Consider the following 22,701-nt stretch of genomic DNA (forward strand, 5'->3'; position numbering starts at 1 on the left):
AAATTAAAGCACATTTATTTTGGGCCGCCGAGTGTGGTCCCGCTCTGTGGGAAAGCGTCCCCATTAGCCTGATTCCAGGATGGGAAGAATGAGCAGAGGGATGAGGTAGTCGGCTTTACGTGCTCATGTGCTGTGTGTTTTTGTGTGTTGGTTGACAGAATGAGGCGTTTCTTGGAAGAGAGAGGTGTGTGTGTGTGTGTGTGTGTGTGTGTGTGTGTGTGTGATTACATTGCTACTGTATAAAATGCATGGCATCATTATAGGTTAAGTTGAACTTGAACATAGGTTGAAGAAAATGCTCATCATAACATTATGGCACATTTCTTGTGACCGTGAATTTAATTAACTTTGTGAATTTCCGTCCATATACAGTAAGACAAACAAACGAAAAGGGATACAAGGGAATACAGTTACCAATACAAGTCCACACTTCTCTGTGTGATAATGTTGAGTTGAATTTTCTTACTGAACGATAGTTTCATACAATCTTCCCAGCGTTGGAGTAGAGGCGTCCAAATTTATCAAACACGTGACAAGTGGTGAAGACTGTCTTGAATGGCTGGAGAGAGAGAGAGAGAGAGAGAAAGAGAGAGAGATGGGAGAGAGAGAGAGAGAGAGAGAGAGAGAGAGAGAGAGAGAGAGAGAGAGATAGAGATGGAGAGAGAGACAGAGAGATGGGGAGAGAGAGAGATGGAGAGAGATGGAGAGAGAGAGAGAGAGAGGGAGTGAGGGAGAGAGAGAGAGATGGAGAGAGAGAGAGAGAGAGAGAGAGAGAGAGAGAGAGAGAGAGAGAGAGAGAGAGAGAGAGAGAGATGGAGAGAGATGGGGAGAGAGAGGGGGAGAGAGAGAGAGAGAGAGATGGGGAGAGAGAGAGATGGAGAGAGATGGAGAGAGAGAGAGAGAGAGAGGGAGTGAGGGAGAGAGAGAGAGAGAGAGAGAGAGAGAGAGAGAGAGAGAGAGAGAGAGAGATGGAGAGAGATGGGGAGAGAGAGGGGGGGAGAGAGAGAGAGAGAGATGGGGAGAGAGAGAGGGGGAGGGAGAGAGAGAGAGTGAGAAGGAGAGAGAGGGAGGGAGAGAGAGAGAGTGAGAGAGAGAGAGTGAGAAGGAGAGAGAGGGAGGGAGGGAGAGAGAGTGAGAAGGAGAGAGAGGGAGGGAGGGAGAGAGATGGGGAGAGAGAGAGAGAGAGAGAGAGAGATGGAGAGAGATGGGGAGAGAGAGAGGGGGAGAGAGAGAGAGAGAGATGGGGAGAGAGAGAGGGGGAGGAAGAGAGAGAGAGTGAGAAGGAGAGAGAGGGAGGGAGAGAGAGAGAGTGAGAGGGAGAGAGTGAGAAGGAGAGAGAGGGAGGGAGAGAGAGAGTGAGAAGGAGAGAGAGAGAGAGAGAGAGAGAGAGAGAGAGAGAGAGAGAGAGAGAGAGAGAGAGGAAACACAAAGTTACTCACTTCCGGTTTTAGCGGTCGTCATCGAGGAGTAGCTATGAGAGATGTCAAAGTGGGAAATAACATAAATCTGTCATTATTCAGAAACATATTCAATGAAGCATTAAGTCCCCATACAGCATGTTCTCCTCATAAAGCCTGTGTGTGTTCCTGTGTGTGTTTGTGTGTCTTCGGCAGTGAATGCTCTTTTCATGAGTGATTGTGACAGGCCTGTCATCAGCCCCCCAAGCCTCTCACAGAGGGCATGGACGTACTGCTACAACACCCCAACAACCCAACACAGAACACAATAACTACACACACAGACTCAGGAAAAAAAATTAATGCACACACACATACAGGGTTGGGGAGTAATGGATTCCATGGAATCCGTGACATGTAATAGATTACAAAAATACATAACTAGAATCTGCTACGTTACCAGAACAAATATTATAATCAGATTACAAATACCTTTTAAAAAGTAGATGATTACTTTTCAATTATTTTAAACTGCCTGTCATTGTTTTTGCGACCTGTGGACAGCCAGTGAAAAATGCGCTCTTGCAACAGCTGCAGAGTACAGATCCCAGCCTATGGAATAAACGTTTGAAGGACTTCCTACCTTCTAAACTCTTCAGTGGTATTGTCCTCCATAACGTCAACAACAAGTTTCATTTAAGACGGCCACGAGTGGGGCTTCGGTTGCTCAATCTCCTTCGTGCTGATAAAGAAAATGTCCATAGGCCTAACGGACATGCTCAAACTCGCACACTTTTGCTAGACTTCAACAGCTTATCGAGACATCAACGAGTCACCAAACACAAAGGTAAACAATAGGCCTATTGTAAACGCAGCATTTGACGTGCATTTTTCACTAACGGCTCTTTTCGGTACACTTAAAAAAAAGGTGCTATCTAGAACGTACTGTCAAAGGGTTCTTCAGCTGTCCACATAGGAGAACCCTCTGAAGAACCCTTTTTGGTTCCAGGTAGAACCCATTTCACAGAGGGTTCTATATGGAACCCAAAAAGGGTTCTACCTGGGACCAAAAAGAGGTTCTCCTGTGGGGACAGCCGAAGAATCCTTTTGGAACCAAATAAATACCTCAAGGCACAACGCCTCTCCCCCATGTGACCTATTTGTTGTGTTTATGTAATGACATGTATGTGGAACTGATAGATGCGCGCACACACACACACACACCTGTTAATGTTTTTAAATGTATGTAAATTATAAAGTGTTTTGTGTGTAATGTATTTTTGGTTGTGTGTCGGACCCCGGTAAGACTAGTTGTCACTAATGGGGATCCTAATAAATCTAAATCAAATATAGCCTAATCGTATTATTATATGTAGTAGAAAGCGATGGGTCAGAAGAAACCTACATAACCAACCCATAAAGTTGAATTTAACATCCATATATGGCTATGTAACCTTTAACATAGATTTATCCTGCAATAGATGTCGTTCAAATGGTAATATTCCTTTTTGTCTTCTTCTAATGCCTCTTAAGGGGAAAGTCATATAAAAGTTACTGAAAGTAATGAAATTACGTTACTGAGCTTGGGTAATCCAAAAGTTGCGTCACTGATTATAATTTTGTAGTAACTGTAATGGATTACATTTAGAAAGTAACCTACCCAACCCAACCCTGCACACACAGACACTCACGCATACACATATACACACACACACACCGATACAATCTGTCCCTCGCTCTCTACATCTCTCTGACCACCGCGTGTTCCTGTAGGAGCAGAACCGTAACATGGCCGTAACCTCTGGCGGTCGATGGCGCTATGGTCGGTGAGGAACGGTAGCAGAGTGGAGCGGCTGCTGAAACTAACCGGGCCCTTAATCACGGCTGTAACGGGCAAATTACCGGCAGCGGCAGCCCGCTAATGATGAATGCAGAGTCTCCGCTCAAACCCTGACCTCCTTTTCTGCTGCGCTGCAGAAAAGGCTGCCGGGGTATTTATAGCTGGGCCTGAGCCCACTTTACAACTGGCCTACATGCTAGGGAACGCCACACTGCCAGGTAAGTGTGTGTATGTGTAGTTGTACGTGTCTGTAGGTGACTGTGAGAGTGTGTGTAGGTATATATATATAAATATATATATATATGTATGTGTATGTGAGTTCCTGTGTAGTGACTGCGTGTGTGCATTTGTGTGTGTGTGGTCTGATGTCCATGCCATCCCCCGCCTCCACACACATACACACACACACCAGAGAGTGACCTGGTGTGAACTCTGACCCCCTCGTCCAGGCCCTGTGATTACCCAGCAACCTTTGCAGCACGGCAGCGGCCACAACCCAGAACAAAGTGGCGCCTCGGAATTAGAGCTGGCCGCTAAGGGAAGGAGGGAGAGGGAGGGAGGGAAGGGGTTTAGTTATTTATTTCTATATGTAGTTAGTAGAAGTTGAGGAAGGACAAACTAATGTCAGAGACTGGGGCGCTGTGTACTTCCTGCTCTCGGGGTAAACATGTGATCGCCCTGTCACTCACACTCCATCGCCATGACAATCATCGCCATGCCGACCGACGCCTGGGGGGCGGGGACAAGCATGTCCTTGTAAACAGGAGCCCCCCTCCGCACACTGACACTAACGACGGAAGAGCAGTGCGCACACACACAAACACACACACACATGTGCACACACACACACGCGCGCGCATGCTGTCACCACCAAATACATATATCCTCTGCAAACTGATCACACAGTGAAAACATCTAAGACAGATCTCTCAGTCAAAATCCCTTAGACATCAGAAACACACCCACGTCTTGGCTAGTAGCACGATGTGATCTTTGACTAACTTTGGGCTCTGAAAGGTCAATCACTAGATTACTAAGTGGATTTTGTTCCCGTTACTTGTGATGTGTGAAGCTGACCAAAGTGGCCAGTTTGGTGTCACTACGGTAATGTGTTTAATGTGCGTGTGGATGGAGTGCAGTAGACCGCATGTCAGTGTGTGTGGAGATATGTGCCATGCGGATGTGTGTGTGTCGGTGGAGAGTGTGTGTCAGTGCGTGTGCATGGCCCCATCTCTCTGTGGTGTGGTAACCTGTGGGTAGTAGGCAGGGACTTGTCAGGCTGAGGCAGACGGCAGAGAGGACCATGACTGGAGCTTTGTGTGACAGCTTCCTTTGCACCCGGGTGCCCCGATCCCTCACGCACGCACGCACACACACACACACACACACACACACACACACACACACACACACACACACACACACACACACACACACACACACACACACACACACACACACACACACACACACACACACACACACACACACACACACACACACACACACACACACACACACACACACACACACACACACACACACACACACAGCCACCAGAGCTGTGAAAGTAGGAAGAGAGACACAGCAACGCTCCTGGAATGCAACACAAACATAGGGGGAGGGGGGGTCAGAGTGTCATATCAATTTGTGGCTGTGGTGGCATTTCTTGAAGAGGCTAACCACTGTCACTTCAGTTTAGTTTAGCTTGACACTGTCTGTCTGTCCAGCTGAAGAACTGACCGCACACTGGAACACAGCTGATAAATCACTACTACAAAAGGCTTTAGTATACAGCTTTAACTTGCATTGTCCTATTCTGGGTTGGGGCCATCCTCAATTCAAGGATAAAACACTTAAATATTCATTGAAAATGAATGACAGTTATCCTGAATTGGATTTCGATTCAACTCTCCGAATTTCAGTCATCTTATCATTCGCTGCCTGTACTTCTCTGTGTTGTTTTTGGTTTGGCATAGGATAGGTGGTGTAGCCTAATGAGGGCTAAATGCTAATACCATGGTAACAGCATATTTTGAAATGATGAATAATGAGTATTTATTGTTTTTCAAAGGACTTCACGTTCGTGTGAGCCTGAGGTAAAGCCCTGACGTACTGGAACGGAAACCCGTAGGTTTAGGTCACCTCATCAGTCCAGAGCACTTTAACCAGACCCCTCCATTAACACCCTAGATATTGTTACCTCACGGGACCAGTGCTCTAACCAAGCATTTATCCTCTCTTTCACTCGATCCCTCCCGAGCTCCCTCCCCCTCCTCTCTCCCTCCAACTCAATGAGAAAAGACAGGGGAAAAAATATGAGATTGATTTATTTGCTTCAGTGTTCTTTGGGTTGAAGTTTTTTTCTCTCTCTCCCTTTCCACAAACTGAAACCAATTAGTGGGTCTAGCACTTGTAGTGTGGAATGTAGGTCGACCTGAGGAGTAATAAAAAACTATTGACTTTCGGTGACTGTAAGCGGCGTGAAAGGGGTGCCGCGGCCTTGTCCAACATGAAAAGAGCTCCATTAATTTCACTTATTTCACGAAGGGCCCTGTCAAGTCCTAATGCGTTCCGCACACTTCTAGCATTCAGACACCCTGACACCAGCCCCGGCCCAGCCAAAATGAGTTACTTTACTTCAACCACTCAGAGAGAGAGAGAGGGAGAGAGAGAGGGGGGAGAGAGAGAGAGAGAGAGCGAGAGAGAGAGAGAATGAGGGGGAGAGAGAGAGAGAATGAGAGAGAGAGAGAGAGAGAGAGAGAGAGAGAGAGAGAGCGAAGGAGAGAGTTGACAGAGTAATTTCTAATTTCCTGGTTGAGGCTGGAACTGAGGCCTTTCATACATGGCTAATTCTGCCTCAACCTCTCCCTCTTCATCCCTCTCTTCTCTCTCTCTTTCCCTCTACATCTCTCTCTTTCTCTCTCTCTCTCTCTCTCTCTGTCTGATTGCCAAGCATGTCCAGGACACTGTGAGACCAACGTGACACAATACAGAAAAGACGACACATTATTTTGAGCATAACGCACGGGGCGTTCTCAGAACCTTTCTCCTTTAAGCAGTGACATAACACACCTCTCGGATCGACTGCAGAATGTTGAGAGGCCTTAAAACAAAATGAACGTCTGGACGGAAAAACGGATCAAGTTCAGTTCAGTGCATGACAATGGTTCCTATGTGGCTATCATGACTAAAATGACTAAAATACAGGTTATTCTACCAAAACCAACCAGCTCCAGATTAAGGTTGCTCTTGCGGTAAATGGCTGATTTAATTTGGTTATCATGGACATGTGTTAACCTAGCCTTGGATATAGCTAAGGCTCACTTAACAAAGTTCTCAGAGTGTGTAGTTCAGAGGGCTGTAATCCAAGGTTAATCTATATCTCATCTCCTAGTCCCTGCTTAACTAAACCTGAATTAGGCCTTTCCCTGGATCTACATCTATCTAATCCGAGGCTGGGAGAGTGGGACGTCATTTCAGGGAAATGAGTCTATTTCACTGGCTTTAGCAAGTGTGTGTGTGTGTGTGTGTGTGTGTGTGTGTGTGTGTGTGTGTGTGTGTGTAGAGGAGGGTAGAGGCTATCTGCAGACAGAAACTAATCAGTGTGTATGAGATAAGAAAGCAGCCTTTATGGTGCATGGTAATCAGGCCTAACCCTGCCACGGCTATGCATAATCACTCACACGTATTCACATGATTGATGAAATATGCGTTTGTGAAATCCGAGCTGCCTTTGTTATCATCCTGCATTTTTCTCTCTCTTTTTTTTCTCTCCCTCTCTCTCGTCCACACCAGAGGGTTTCGCAGAGGGCCGAGCGAGGCGAGGAGCGACACGACGGAGAGCCACACAAACAAGAAATTACACGCACAGCGAGGGGCCTTCGTAAAAAAAAAAACACACAAAAAAAAACCCACACACCCACTTGTTTTTTTTTGTTGGTATTCCGTAATATATGAGATGCATGAGAAAACAAAGTCCTCTGAAGAAGTGAAAGAAGAAGAAGAGAGAGGAAGAAGAAGAGAGATGAGAAGGCGAAGAAGGGCGGAAATAAAAAGAACATTAATTGTAATCCCCCCCCCCAACAGAAGTGTAAGACGGATAAGAACGAGATGAGAGAGGGAGGAAGAGAGACGGATAGGATTGATAGAGTTGTGTTCACTGACACGCGATCACATTAATGAGCAGACTGAAACAGAATACTAAACTTAAGTTACCGTCTCAGACCAAGACGCACGTCTACAAACACATAGCAAATAACAATCCCACTCACATTAAGCCCATTCCCTCATTGTAAAGCCTGTTCGCCCTTATTTCCACATGAAATGTGATACTGATGTTTTAATAAAGAGATCACTGGTTAATTCTTTGACAAGCCTAATTCCTCCACAAAATCAGGCCACTCTTTATGTTAGCTGTGTGGTCTAGATTAACACTGTGTTTTCCAATGTGAGCATCCCAGCTGATCTCAACATCGACAAAGGTGCTTTACTGGTCTACTGAAGCTAAAGCTACACTCTTAGAGCAAAAGGTGCTATCTAGAACCTAAAAGGGCTCTTCAGGCTGTCCCCATAAGAGAACTCTTTGAATAACTATTTTTGGTTCCAAGTAGAACCTTTTTGAGTTCCATGTACTGTAGACCCCTTCACACAGAGGGTTCTACCTGGAACCAAAAAGGGGTTCTCCTATGGGGACAGCTGAATAACCCTTTCGGAAACCTATTTTCTAAGAGTGTACCCTCCGTGATGGGCGTTATTAGGGACAGATCCACAGACAGACAGTTAGCGCTGTAATGAGAAACAGAGAGACGGCTTGATTTGGGCGCAACACGCCTGTCTACCCGCCCGTCCGCAACACACAGATTAAATATGCACAATTCCCATGCAAAGCAGGCGGCAGCGGAGGCGATGTGATCAGCCGTCTCCATCTAATCCCAACGCTGGGCTCTCTCAGCCAGGGTTAGCGGCCTCATTCGTCAACACACCTTTTAGCATGACACAATGGCCATTTGCAGCTGTAAGTGTTTGCGATTGCTTCCCCCCTAGTGTCAGTGTGTGTGTGTGTGTGTGTGTGTGTGTGTGATCAGATTTCATTCCACTCTACCATATGGAAGACACAGGTTCAACAGGATTCTGGTCACACACTAAAACAACAGCAATGTTTACCAGGCTGGGAATTACCAGGGATATCACGATACTTACTGCATTACGATTCTCACAATTCTATATGTACAGTATTGTGAGTTGATACTGCGATTTTATTGCGATTCGATGTTCCAATAATTATTGCTCACCATATGTCTGCTGCGGAAGGAAAAGAGAGAGAGAGCCATGAGAAAACGAGTGTTGATCAGTCATGGAAATAACTGGTGAAAACAAATGTCCTCCCTTTTTAACAAGAAGATGGAGAACATGCTGTGTAGTTTTCATGCAGGTGCAAAAATAATATCCCGAAATGTAAACCACATCAATTTTTCCCCTATCACTAATAATAGTACATTTATTGCAATATCTAAACGTGGGAAATATAGGATGCCACAATGATAGAAACACTCTCATCTTGTATGACACAGGAAAAAATTGACACAATTAATGAGTGCTTTAAAAGAGAACAAATACGCAAGCAACGCAGCAAATACATGAAACATGGTTTGTTTTCTGTTTATTGTGACATGGATGTACTGTCTTTTCTCCTTGAGTGTTCAGAAGTGTGTACGTGTGTGTGTGTACCTGCATAGACTTGCTTAATATGTGTGCGTGTGCATGCTTGTGTATTGAATGGGCGTGTGTGTGTGTGCGTGTGTGTGTGTATGCATATGTGTATCCTGTCCACAACCTCCTGCATGTCTAGAACTAAAACAGCATCTACATTTTCTCTCTCTCTCTGTCTCTCTCCCTCTCTCTCTCTCTCTCTCTGCTGAACTCTGATCATAGACACAGTCCATATGAAGGCTGTCATGTTGCTGTTCTAGTGATGTGTCTGCTGCAGCAGAATGTGTGTCAGGGCCGGCCAGGGAGAGAGGATACAGACAGGCTAGTATTGTATGCTTCACTGGAGCATAGCCCCTCTCACAGGCCTACTGGCTCAATTAAAACACACCTAGTCTTATCCTTATGGCTCTGTTTTGCATCTACACTGGGTGAGATATCTCCCATATCTAAATATACCTCCAACATCAAGTATATGACTTCCCCTCCAACAACCTGCTTTTATTCAGGAATTCACAGGTTATTCTACAGCTAGTTTTGCGTATTTCGTACCATAGTATACGTAGCCATTTGGATTTCCATAGAATATGGGGTAAATTGCTTTTATGTACACTGAACAGAAACATAAACACAACACGTAAAGTGTTGGTCCCGTGTTTCATTAGCGGAAAATTAAAGATTCCAGAAATGTTCATATGCACAAAAAGCCCAATTGTTTCCATCCCTGTTAGTGAGCATTTCTCCTTTGTCAAGATAATTCATCCACCTGACAGGTGTGGCATTTCAAGAAGCTGATTAAACAGCGTGTGATCATTACACAGGTGCACCTTGTACATGGGACAATAAAAGGCCGCTTTAAAATGTGCAGTTTTGTCACACAAAGAGAGAGCGCGCAATTGGCATGCTGTCTGCAGGAATGTCCACCAGAGCTGTTGCCAGAGAATGTAATGTTCATTTCTCTACCATAAGCCGCCTCCAACATTGTTTTAGAGAATTTGTCAGTACGTCCAACCAGCCTCACAACCGCAGACCACGTGTAATGGTGTCGTGTGGGCGAGCTGTTTGCTGATGTCAACGTTGTGAACAGTTCCTCGTAGTGGCGGTGGGGTTATGGTATGGGCAGGCATGAAGATACGGACAACAAACTCAATTGCATTTTATCGATGGCAATTTGAATACACAGAAGTACCTTGAATAGATCCTGAGGCCCATTGTGAGGCACATTGTGAGTCCCATTTATTAAAGTTATCATCGAACAACACCTGCATATCTGTATTCCCAGTCATGTGAAATCCATAGATCAGGGCCTAATTAATTTATTTCATTTGACTGATTTCCTCATATGAACTGTACCTCAGTAAGATCTTTGAAATGGTTGCATGTTGCGTTTATACTTTTGTTCAGTAAACAAAATGCTTCACCTTGAAAATAAATGTTGAGGGTGAATCTTCTCCGTGTCTATTAGTATATTACCGTGACGTGCTGAGTAAGGGCTATACATTATTTTAAAACATTAATTGCAGCAAAAACACCATGCCTAAATATATGTTAATATTTTGATGATCTGGCCTATTCAAATATCAACAAAATTGAAACAAGTGCATTCTAAAAATATATATTTGGTAATGGTAGATATGGTAGTGATTTTTGATCAAATTTCACAATGAAGATGATATTCTCAGCACAGATTGACAATGTTAGTTCTGTTTTTACATGGACCCATTTTAATATGACAGTGAAAGCTGTGATATCTATTCTACATGCTGCTGATGGCGGATCACTGCGTGTATAAAAACTGCATCCCGTGTCAGAGAGGGACCCCTTTTAAAGCACCAGGCAGCTATAACGCCTCTGGCCTCTCCTCCTCTCCTCTCCTCGTCTCCTGTCTCTGCCTGGTTACTCAGTATGCAAGTCTGGAGGGGGAAATGCTGACATAATGGAGAAGCGTGTGGGGTTAATTGATAAATATACGGGGAAGAGAAGGAAGGAACATGTCAGGGGAATGCTTTATTACACTGCCAATGAAGGAGTAGGGGAGTTTTACACCGCAGTAAAACCGTTATGGTGAATTAGCCCTCTTTCGTCTGCCCGGATGCTAATGTACATGGAGAGGCTGGAGAGAGGACTGGGGACGGGGTCGGATGGGGATGGACAGGACAGAGACACCGTCTCGCACACGCACGCTCACAAACTTGGGCTGGACGATATGGCCAAAATATCATACCACGGTATTTAAAAGAAATTGGACAGTAAAGACAGTATTTGACGATATTGTGTTTTTTAATAATAAAAGTTTGCTTTAAAGATTTGCTTTATGAGTAGTGCGTGAGCCAAGGGTGGCAACACATACAAGTGATTTCAATGGGTATTCCGCCATTCTGACAACAAAGGAAAATGCCAGGGAGGACTTACTGTGACAGGGTAGGAACCAAAGTGTTGATAAGTGTTTCCTAGGGGACCCTATAATCTTTGGTTTTATTTACTATTTTCTCTTAGCTACTTCATGTAGCTAACATATTCATGCTTTGCATATTCATTTTTGATTTAGAATACACTGTTGCACAAACAACATGATGATTTAGGTCTACACCATCGCTGGTATTATCAGGCTGTATAGCTAATTACGTTTGCTCTGACTCAGTACATTTATTAGCTAGCTAGCTAGCCAGCTAACTAGCGATTAACATTAGTGGCTAACTAGATTTAGGCCCAACTTGCTAAGAAAAGACAAACTAGCTGTTTGCTGATGTAAGAAACACAAACTAATAGTGTCATTATAGAACGAGCAAAGTGAAAACAGCATTGTTGTCATCAACATTGTTGTATGCTCTGCATTGACCATGCAGACTGAACCCAAGAGTCTCATGGTCGAGGAACAAACAAATGCGCTCCTTAAGTGACAGGGGGCGTGGCTTGGTCTGTGTGGAAAGCCGCATGGAGAGAGAGAGAGAGAGAGCGGAGCGAGATGAGAAGTAAACTATAAAAATGGACGTTACACACGGCGTTTCACATTTAACAAACCAAACATTCAAATACCGATATAGAAGGTCAATTCAAATCAATACCGCTATATAGTAAAATACGGTGTACCGCGCAGCCCAAAGCTCACACACACACACAATACACACACTGCCCCCTCCCCGCCTCCCCATCCTTACCAGTGGCCTACTTTATTTTACTTATTAATGGCTCATAATGAATATCATTGGTATTTAAACACAGCTCGTGTATCACACACGTCACGTTGATGCATTACGCCCAGGATAATTAACAAGAGGAGGCTGCAGCAAATCGTCATCTTCAGATGAAACATTTTTCCCCCTGTCCTGTCCTGTCCTGTCCTGCCACAAGCCTGGAGCCTGGCTCCACAATTATGACCCTAATAAAATGTGTGGCTGGGAGGGTGGGGGGGCGCAAGAGGAGTGGGGTTGGAGGGGGACTAGAAAGGATAGAGGAGTAAAACAAGCAATTACTGAAGCAACGTTAACAACGGTGTGTGTGTGTGTGTGTGTGTGTGTGTGTGTGTGTGTGTGTGTGTGTGTGAGAGAGAGAAAGTGTGTGCGTGTGCATATGAGAGCATTTGTATGTGCCAGGTTGTGCCAGGTTATGTGTGTGTGTGAATGTGTGTGCGTGCGTGTATTTCTGTCTTTATATCAGCGCACGTGCGTTTGTGTGCGCATGCATGTGTGCAAATGTTTGCGTCTAGCACTAGGCAGTGGGTCTAGGCAGTGGTGTAGAGGCATCAGTTGAGCGGGCTGATGGATGAAAGCCTAATGCGAGGGGAAGGAGAGGAGAGGCGGCCAGACGTGCCCACTACGTGCACTTCATTAGACACTGTAATTAGCCACCGTCCACCATTAGACAGCACTGGTGGTAAGAACGCTAGCTACCGTTAGCTTAACGTCACAACATCAAAGGCCAGGGAGAGGGCTGGGGATTGGGCTTGGGGATGCATTGGGTTAGAGGTAGGATATGAGCCTGGGCTAGACGTTGGAAACAGGGGCTGGGGCAAGGACAGGGGGACCCGGACAGGGAATGGAAGTTGGGCTGGGGATGGGATCTATGAGGCTGGGTACGCATTGGTATGAGGCTGGGTACGCAGTGCTATGAGGCTGGGTACGCAGTGCTATGAGGCTGGGTACTCATTAGTATGAGGCTGGGTACTCATTAGTGTGAGGCTGGGTACGCAGTGCTATGAGGCTGGGTACTCATTAGTATGAGGCTGGGTACTCATTAGTGTGAGACTGGGTACGCAGTGCTATGAGGCTGGGTACTCATTAGTATGAGGCTGGGTACACAGTGCTATGAGGCTGGGTACGCAGTGCTATGAGGCGGTGTACTCATTAGTGTGAGGCTGGGTACGCAGTGCTATGAGGCTGGGTACGCAGTGCTATGAGGCTGGGTACTCATTAGTGTGAGGCTGGGTACGTAGTGCTATGAGGCTGGGTACGCAGTGCTATGAGGCTGGGTACTCATTAGTATGAGGCTGGGTACTCATTAGTGTGAAGCTGGGTACGCAGTGCTATGAGGCTGGGTACGCAGTGCTATGAGGCTGGGTACGCAGTGCTATGAGGCTAGGTACGCAATGCTATGAGGCTGGGTACGCAGTGCTATGAGGCTGGGTACTCATTAGTATGAGGCTGGGTAAGCAGGGCTATGAGGCTGGGTACTCATTAGTATGAGCCCGGGGATATACAGGACTGTAACGGCAATATATATACATTTGGGAAAATACTAGACATACATTTTAATGATGTGATAGAGACGTAAGAAAGGGAAAATACTACTAATGCTGAGAGGGCAAACATATCAGGAATAGCTAATGAATCAGGAAAGATGAAATCTGAGTGATGAGCAAGGGGGAAGGGGGGCTTGGTGAGGGCTGAAGGGGTGAGGGCGATTTGGGGAGACACCAGGGTTGAGGTTGTCCACTCTAGCAGCCCTCTGAGCCTGATACAGGGGTTGTGCTCTCCGTTTGCTGCCGGTGACACACGCGGTAAGCAAACACACTAATTACCAGAGAGAGAGAGAGATGGCGAGAGCGAGAGAGCGAGAGAAAGAGAGAGGGGACTTTCTACCCGTATCTCATATCGGTGACAGCAGCCTGACGTGGCAGAGCTGGGGACCTTCACTGCTGATGACAGGAAATAATCATCATCCTCCTCATCATCATCATCGCCCTCCTCCTCATCATCATGGCTAGCATCACCAGGGGGATGAGAGGTCATTAGGTGAGCTGAGTGCTGTCACTGCAGAGCAGCAATCAACAGTGAGACAGCCACATGAGAGAGGGTAGAGATTGCGCTCACTGACACACACACACACACACACACACACACACACACACACACACACACACACACACACACACACACACACACGGCAACGCAACCTCCACCGCAGGCAACAAAGACATGGAGTGTCTTGCCCTTTTAATTGATGGAGTGCAGTGGTGCCGTCTGTAGATTATGGAGTGTGTTGCCGTTTTAATTGATGGAGTGCAGTGGTGCCGTCTGTAGATTATGGAGTGTGTTGCCCTTTTAATTGTTGGAGTGCAGTGGTGCCGTCTGTAGATTATGGAGTGTGTTGCCCTTTTAATTGATGGAGTGCAGTGGTGCCGTCTGTAGATTATGGAGTGTGTTGCCGTTTTAATTACAGTGTGTTTTGCCGTATACAGATAGATGTAAGATCTAAATTGGAGCCAATTCGCTACAGCAGGAACGTCAAATCAAATCGGTCACATACACATGGTTAGCAGATGTTATTGGTCACATACACATGGTTAGCAGATGTTATTGGTCACATACACATGGTTAGCAGATGTTATTGGTCACATACACATGGTTAGCAGATGTTATTGGTCACATACACATGGTTAGCAGATGTTATTGGTCACATACACATGGTTAGCAGATGTTATTGGTCACATACACATGGTTAGCAGATGTTATTGGTCACATACACATGGTTAGCAGATGTTATTGGTCACATACACATGGTTAGCAGATGTTATTGCGAGTGTAGTGAAATTCTTATGCTGCTAGTTCCGACCATGCAGTAATATCTAACACGTAATCTAACAATTTCACAACAACTATCTAATTCACACAAATCTAAAGGGGTGAATTAGAATCTGTACATATAAATATATGGATGAGCGATGGCCGAGCGGCATAGGCAAGGTGCAATAGATGGTATGAAATATAGTATATACATGTGATATGAGTAATGTAAGATATGTAAACATTAAAGTGGCATTATTTAAAGTGACTAGTGATCTATTTATTAAAGTGGCCAGTGATTGGGTCTCAATGTAGACAATGACTAAGAAGAGTGCAGGAAAGTTCTCCTGCAACAGAGTGATCAAATGAAGATCCTACTGGAGAAGAGATGGGAGAAATGGCACCCACACAACCTCACTGACCCAGACTAGGAGGGTTTGGGAAAAAGTAGAAGATTTCATGGACTGTAAGGAATATGGATCAATAAAGTACTCTTCCTTTTCTTTTGATACCAGAAACAAATGAATATATGGCAGAACATGGAGGGCTTGGGGTACGTGGATAGCTCCCCTAAAATAACAATAACTTTTATACAAGACTGTTGAATGAGTTCAAATGGGTTCGTTGACATAGAAATACCAAATAGAAATCTGTTTTATTTTGAAAAATCGGCTTCAGTCAGCCTAGGCAAACTACACCTATGTTAAAAAAAGAGAGCCCAACAAAAGAGTAGCTTCAATCCAACAGGGTCATTTCCTCAGCCCTGGTTGCTCTCAGAACAGTTGAGTTAGTGGGGTGAGTTAGTGGGGTGATTTAGTGGTATGAGTTAGTGGGGTGAGTTAGTGGGGTGATTTAGTGGTATGAGTTAGTGGGGTGAGTTAGTAGGGTGAGTTAATGGTATGAGTTAGTGGTATGAGTTAGTGGGGTGAGTTAGTGGGGTGAGTTAGTAGGGTGAGTTAGTACTGTGAGTTAGTAGGGTGAGTTAGTACTGTGAGTTAGTAGGGTGAGTTAGTAGGGTGAGTTTGTGGTCTGAGTTAGTAGGGTGAGTTAGTAGGGTGAGTTTGTGGTCTGAGTTAGTGGGGTGAGTGCTGTAGAATGTGTAGGTGTAAAGGTCACTAGCCATGAATCAGAGATACTGTAGACAGAGCCACAGTGGATCTGCTGAAATCCTGCTGCATCTCCTCTTTTATCTACCTGCTGCATTCAGATAAATCACCCTGCCTGCCTGCTCCCTTGGTTAACGCATGCTAATCTGGGGAAATAACACTGATCGAGGTTTGTGTGTGTGTGTGTGTCACACACATGCACAAATACACACACAAAGAGAGACGTGCGAATGCATGCACGCACGTGCAAGCACACACACACACACACACACACACACATCACACAGAGAGAAGAGGTAGTAAGAATAAAGAGAGAGAATAGAAAAATGGGTATAATTTAATCAGAAATGCACTTGAAAATCACCATATCCATCATTATCTTCTCCTCAGTCAATGGGAGAGGAGCGCAGGCCGATAGAGATTCATTAGACAGCCAGGTAGGTGTGTGTGTGTGTGCGTGCGAGTGTCTGTTTCACTGTGTGTATGAAAGCATCACTGTGTGTGTGTGTGTGTGTGTGTGTGCGCGCAGGCTCTCTCTGACGCCACCTCATTGGAAAGCAGGAGAGGTAGGCAAAAAGCAGGACATTCATCACGCGCCAGACGAATGACAGAGGATTACTAGTTAGACAGTGTAATAAGCACCATCTAATTTCCTCTTTAGAATCAATTTATGTTTCCCAGCTTGGGATCATCATCATCATGGGAAAAAAGCTTCCCTGCTGAGAAATGAAGGCGTCAAAAAAAGCCCTTTTCCATAAGAGGTAGAAGTAGAGGCAGACTGGAGTGAGGTAATGACTTGGTGGTTCCTGATTAAACTGTGAGTGGTATCTTCACTTCCTCTGTCTGGGTGAAATAGGACTGTTGAGTTTTCCTCAGAGAGTATCAGAGAACACAATCTGACCAGAGTAGGCCTCCAATGGCCAGACCAAACGGCCAAGTGTGAGCCATGTGTTTCTATGATAGCTTCATACTGTATGTTCAGTTGAGTCATACACTGTCTGTACATTCACATTGAGTACTTACCATGATTGTACCTGTGTTTTTGGGGAAACAGGATTTTGTTGCAACACAACTGAAGTGAGAGACAGTGTGACTAGAATATTACAAGCTAGACCTCCAAGTAGCCAGCTATGTGGTCACATTCACAACAAACGCAGTCTGTCGGAACAGTGGTCTGTAGTTGTGATCACTTACAAAACCTAAAAAAAAAATTCTGAATTCAAAAAGTGTGTGCGTGCGTGTCCGCGTGTGCGTGCGTGTCCGCGTGTGCGTGCGTGTCCGCGTGTGCGTGCGTGTGCATGCGTGTGTGCTCCCTGATCCAGTCAAAGCGCTGCGTCTCCTCCATGCCGTGTGTTAGTGTGTGTTAATCAGCGGTGGGGTGCTAGCTCTCCAGCAGGCTAACTGATCGGGCCAGCCTGTGGGCTCACAATAACAACAACAACGACAAAACAACAAACAGAAACACACACTCCCCCAGTCACCTCTAAAGTTAGAGAGAACAGACCGAGCGAGAGGGAGATAGAGAGAGAGAATATTGTTTATTTCACTTGTGTTTATCCATTTCACTTGCTTTGGCCATGTAAACATGTTTCCCATGCCAATAAAGGCAATTTAATTGAATTGAGATAGAGAGAGAGAGAGAGAAAGAGAGAGAGAGAGACAGAGAGGACAGAGAGAGAGAGACAGAGATAGAGAGACAGAGAGAGAGAGACAGAGAGGACAGAGAGAGAGAGAGAGAGAGACTGTCCTCTCTGTCTCTCTGGCTCTCTCTCTGTCTCTCTCTCTCTCTCTCTGTCTCTCTCACTCTGTCCTCTCTGAGTGAGAGAGACAGAGAGAGAGAGAGAGAGACAGAGAGACAGAGAGAGAGCCAGAGAGACAGAGAGGACAGAGAAAGACAGTGAGAGAGACAGATGACAGAGAGACAGAGTGAGAGAGACAGAGAGAGAGAGACAGAGTGAGAGAGACAGAGAGAGTGAGAGAGAGAGAGAGACAGAGAGGACAGAGAGACAGAGACAGAGAGAGAGAGAGCCAGAGAGACAGAGAGGACAGAGAGAGAGACAGTGAGAGAGACAGAGAGAGACAGAGTGAGAGAGACAGAGAGGACAGAGAGAGACAGTGAGAGAGACAGAGAGAGAGAGACAGAGAGATAGAGAGTGAGAGAGAAATAGACCAGTCCCCTGAACCATAAAATACACCCACATCAAAACATATTCCCAAAATGCCTTTTAACCTACACCAGGTGTTTGTTACCAAACTTTTTGGCCCACGACCTCATTTTGATATCGGACAGTTCGCGCGACACCAACCATGTGAAAATAATAATGTAATTAATGTTTATTTTTTTTATACGGGGGCTATGGCAGTCAATCGAAAAACATTCCAGCAGTATTTCTGATTGTCTTCTCAACTCACCATCAGATACTTTTAATGTGGGTCTATGGAGCTCTAGAAAGGAATTCCGAGTTGGATGACCGTTCAAAACCATTTTTCCCAGTCAGAGCCTGTTTTTTTTTCCAGTTGTCTTGAACGCACTGAAGTCGGAAGTCAGAGTTTTCCGAGCACCCAGGTCCTAGTTGTTTTGAAAGCGGCAAAGCGGGAGATGGCAGTGTATTTATTCCCTTTGAGTCAGGAAACTCCTCCGTAGTGACCCGGGAATGCGTTGTCTGCAGCATTAGGTCACATGACAGCTCGATCAGCTGTTCAATTTCACTTACTGGCATGTCAACTGAGCCAGGATCACAGTCAAGGGGATTGGGAAGTAGGCCCCAAAGTCCTCTTCCAAGCGCTGGAGGTGAGCAGTCATCACACGTGTGGGACACGTACTGATGCTGTTTTCTGTTAGAAACATGCACAGCCAAGGGAAAGGGGGCATTGTTGGCTTTTGAAAGACTCTCTCTCCAATAAATCAAATCAAATTGTATTAGTCACATGCGCTGAATACAACAGGTGCAGACCTTACAGTGAAATGCTTACTTACAAGCCCCGAACCGACAGTGCAGTTAAAAAAAATATGGATAAGAATAAGAGATAAAAGTAACAATTAATTAAAGAGGAGCAGTAAAAAATAACAATATACAGTTGAAGTGGGAAGTTTACATACACTTAGGTTGGAGTCATTAAAACACGTTTTTCAACCACTCAACCAATGTTTTGTTAACAAACTATAGTTTTGGCAAGTTGTTTAGGACATCTACTTTGTGCATGACAAGTAATTTCTCCAACAATTATTTACAGATTATTTCACTTATAATTCACTGTATCACAATTCCATTGGGTCAGAAGTTTACATACACTAAGTTGACTGTGCCTTTAAACAGCTTGGAAAATTCCAGAGAATGATGTCATGGCTTAAGAAACTTCTAATAGGCTAATTTATATAATTTGAGTCAATTGGAAGTGTACCTGTGGATGTATGTCAAGGCCTACCTTCAAACTCAGTGCCTCTTTGCTTAACATCATGGGAAAATCAAAAGAAATCGTAGACCTCCACAAGTCTGGTTCATCCTTGGGAGCAATTTCCAAACGCCTGAAGGTACCACGTTCATCTGTGCAAACAATAGTATGCAAGTATAAACACCTTGGTACCACGCAGCGGTCATACCGCTCAGGAAGGAGACGTGTGCTGTCTCCTAGAGATGAACGTACTTTGGTGCGAAGTGCAAATCAATCCCAGAGCAACAGCAAAGGACCTTGTGAAGATGCTGGAGGAAACAGGTACAAAAATATCTATATCCACATTAAACGAGTCCAACATCGACATAACCTGAAAGGCCTCTTAGCAAGGAAGAAGCAACTGCTCCAAAACCGCCATAAAAAAGCCAGACTACGGTTTGCAACTGCACATGGGGACAAAGATCGTACTTTTTGGAGAAATGTCGTCTGGTCTGATGAAACAAAAATAGAACTGTTTGGCCATAATGACCATCATTATGTTTGGAGGAAAAAGGGGAAGGCTTGCAAGCCGAAGAACACCATCCCAACCGTGAAGCACGGGTGGCAGCATCATGTTGTGGGGATGGCAGCATCATGTTGTGGGGGTGCTTTGCTGCAGGAGGGACTGGTGCACTTCATAAAATAAATGGCATCATGAGGAAGGAAAATGATGTGGATATATTGAAGCAACATCTCAAGACATCAGTCAGGAAGTTAAAGCTTGGTCGCAAATGACCCCAAGCATACTTCCAAAGTTGTGGCAAAATGGTTTAAGGACAACAAAGTCAAGGTATTGGAGTGGCCATCACAAAGCCTTGACCTCAATCCCATAGAACATTTGTGGGCAGAACTGAAAAAGCATGTGTGAGCAAGGAGGCCTACAAACCTGACTCAGTTACACCAGCTCTGACAGGAGGAATGGGCCAAAATTCACCCAACTTATTGTGGGAAGCTTGTGGAAGGCTACCAGACACGTTTGACCCAAGTTAAATAATTTATAGGCAATGCTACCAAATACTAATTGAGTGTATGTGAACTTCTGACCCACTGGGAATGTGATGAAAGAAATAAAAGCTGAAATAAATCACTCTCTCTACTATTATTCTGACATTTCACATTCTTAAAATAAAGTGGTGATCCTAACTGACCTAAGACAGGGAATTTTAATTAGGATTAAATTTCAGGAATTATGAAAAACGGAGTTTAAATGTATTTGGCTAAGGTGTATGTACATTTCCGACTTCAACTGTATACAGGGGGGTGCCGGTACAGAGTCAATGGGGCACCGGTTAGTTGAGGTAGTATGTACATGTAGGTAGAGTTAATTAATTAAAGTGACTATGCACAGATGACAATAGAGAGTGGCAGTGGTGTGGAGAGGGGAGGGGGGGGGGGGGACAATGCGAATAGTCTGGGTAGCCATTTGACTAGATGTTCAGGAGTTTTATGGATTGGGGGTAGAAGCTGTTTAGAAGCCTCCTGGACCTCGACTTCGCACTCCAGTACCGCTTGCCGTGTGGTAGCAGAGAGAACAGTCTATGACTAGGGTGGCTGGAGTCTTTGACAATTTTTAGGGCCTTCCTCTGACACCGCCTGGTTCCTGGATGGCAGGAAGCTTGGCCCCAGTGATGTACTCGGGCCTTGCGGTCGGAGGTTGAGCAGTTGCCATACCAGGCAGTGATGCAACCATGGTGCAGCTGTAGAACCTTTTGAGGATCTAAGGACCCATGCCAAATATTTGGTCACATGACCGAATAGGTTTTGTCGGGCCCGCTTCACGACTGTCATGGTGTGCTTGGACCATGTTAGTTTGTTGGTGATGTGGACACCAAGGAACTTGAAGCTCTCAACCTGCTCTACTGCATCCCCATCGATGGGTGAGAGTTTTCTTGTTTGCTTAAACTCTACCTCAGGCGAGCAGTAGCTCGAGACTTCCTTAGATACTGTGCACCAGCTGTTGTTTACAAAAATACATAGACCTCCGCGCCACCCCTTGTCTTACCAGACTCCGCTGTTCTATCCTGCCGGTACATGTTGATATCCTCAGCCTCGGGCTCGTCAGAGTCGTGAAATAATTATTTCCTCTCAATCCACCGATTCGGTCACTCATCTGTAGAATGTTTTTGTATTTCCCCTGCATGCAGCTCGTCTAGTTTCCCAAATATGTCTGTTACATAGGCAAACAGACATTTTCTTTCCATTACACAGAAATTCAACCAAGTCTGTTTTTTTTTCACCTATTGTGAATGACAACAGTTCCTCTCTCAATGCAAAAAATCTTTCCAACACCCCTTCGATAACCACCAAGCCTCGCTGTGAAATAGAACGCCGGCATGCTTTGATCCCATATCCCCACATCGTTTTGTGAACAGGTGTGCGCATGGATGTGGTTTGATGTGGTTTACAATGGAAGTTACCTGCTGCAGTATATCTCTGAGTTCTGTGCTCAGCTCTTTTGCCACCAGTTGCTCTCACACATTCATAACGAGAGTGCAGAGGCCTGCCCGCCATCCCGCTTTAGATTGAGCCTCATCTGTGTAAAAGCCCACCATTCGATCCCATGGAATCTGTTTTTCGCCAATATAGCCAGGGAGCACACTGAACATCTCCTGTGCCTTTTCATGCTCGGGAATCGTGAGGCAGAACAATATAGCATGTGTAGCAAACACAGGTCAATCCACGGGCATAACGTCCATTTGGAGAGCATAAGCTGGGGAGTTCTTGAGTCGTTCTGTCAGAGATTCCTCTTGATTGCTAGCAATCGCATACATTCTTTGTTTATCAGTGTCATCTGACACTGTGAGTTTCTGCGCCTCTGCCTTGTTTTCACCATATCAATCGTGGCCGGTAACATCAAAGTCTCAGCAATACCGTGTGGTTTCATAGCGTAGCAGGTCTAGCCATTCACCATGGGAATGATTCAAGTGCAACGGTCAAGTGTGGCCTTTTCCCATGATCTCTCTAATCATGTCCCTTTAGGTTTTTACGGTTAACCACATCACAACAATTTTGAGATACAAAGACGATGTTGTAATATATTTATTTAAAAGAAATGTTACTCTGCATCCTGATCTATCTTTTGACGAACATGCAAAAAATATTTCAAGAGCAGCCTTTTTTCAATCTTCGTAACATTTCAAAAATCTGAAACTTTTTATGATTTTTTTTTGCACAAAAGCTAAACCATGACTATTTTTCAAAGTTTTACTGCTAAC

General features: G+C 44.9%; 1 protein-coding gene across 3 annotated transcripts in view; it reads right to left on the reverse strand.

The window, feature by feature from the left end:
• Nucleotides 1–341: 341 nt before the first annotated feature.
• LOC139383907 (spermatogenesis associated 17) overlaps nt 342–22,701 on the reverse strand; it is a 60,668-nt gene continuing 38,308 nt past the window's right edge. For 2 of the 3 annotated variants that reach the window (XM_071128513.1, XM_071128511.1), the window contains one exon: nt 342–559. In XM_071128513.1, coding sequence (XP_070984614.1) covers nt 479–559 — 81 coding nt within the window. In that variant the 3' untranslated portion in view covers nt 342–478. Of the gene's footprint in view, nt 560–1,439; nt 1,472–22,701 lie in introns of all 3 variants that reach the window. The other variant, XM_071128512.1, reaches the window with a different exon arrangement.

Source organism: Oncorhynchus clarkii, chromosome 25 (genome assembly GCF_045791955.1).
Source record: "Oncorhynchus clarkii lewisi isolate Uvic-CL-2024 chromosome 25, UVic_Ocla_1.0, whole genome shotgun sequence".
Classification (NCBI taxonomy): Eukaryota; Metazoa; Chordata; class Actinopteri; order Salmoniformes; family Salmonidae; genus Oncorhynchus; species Oncorhynchus clarkii.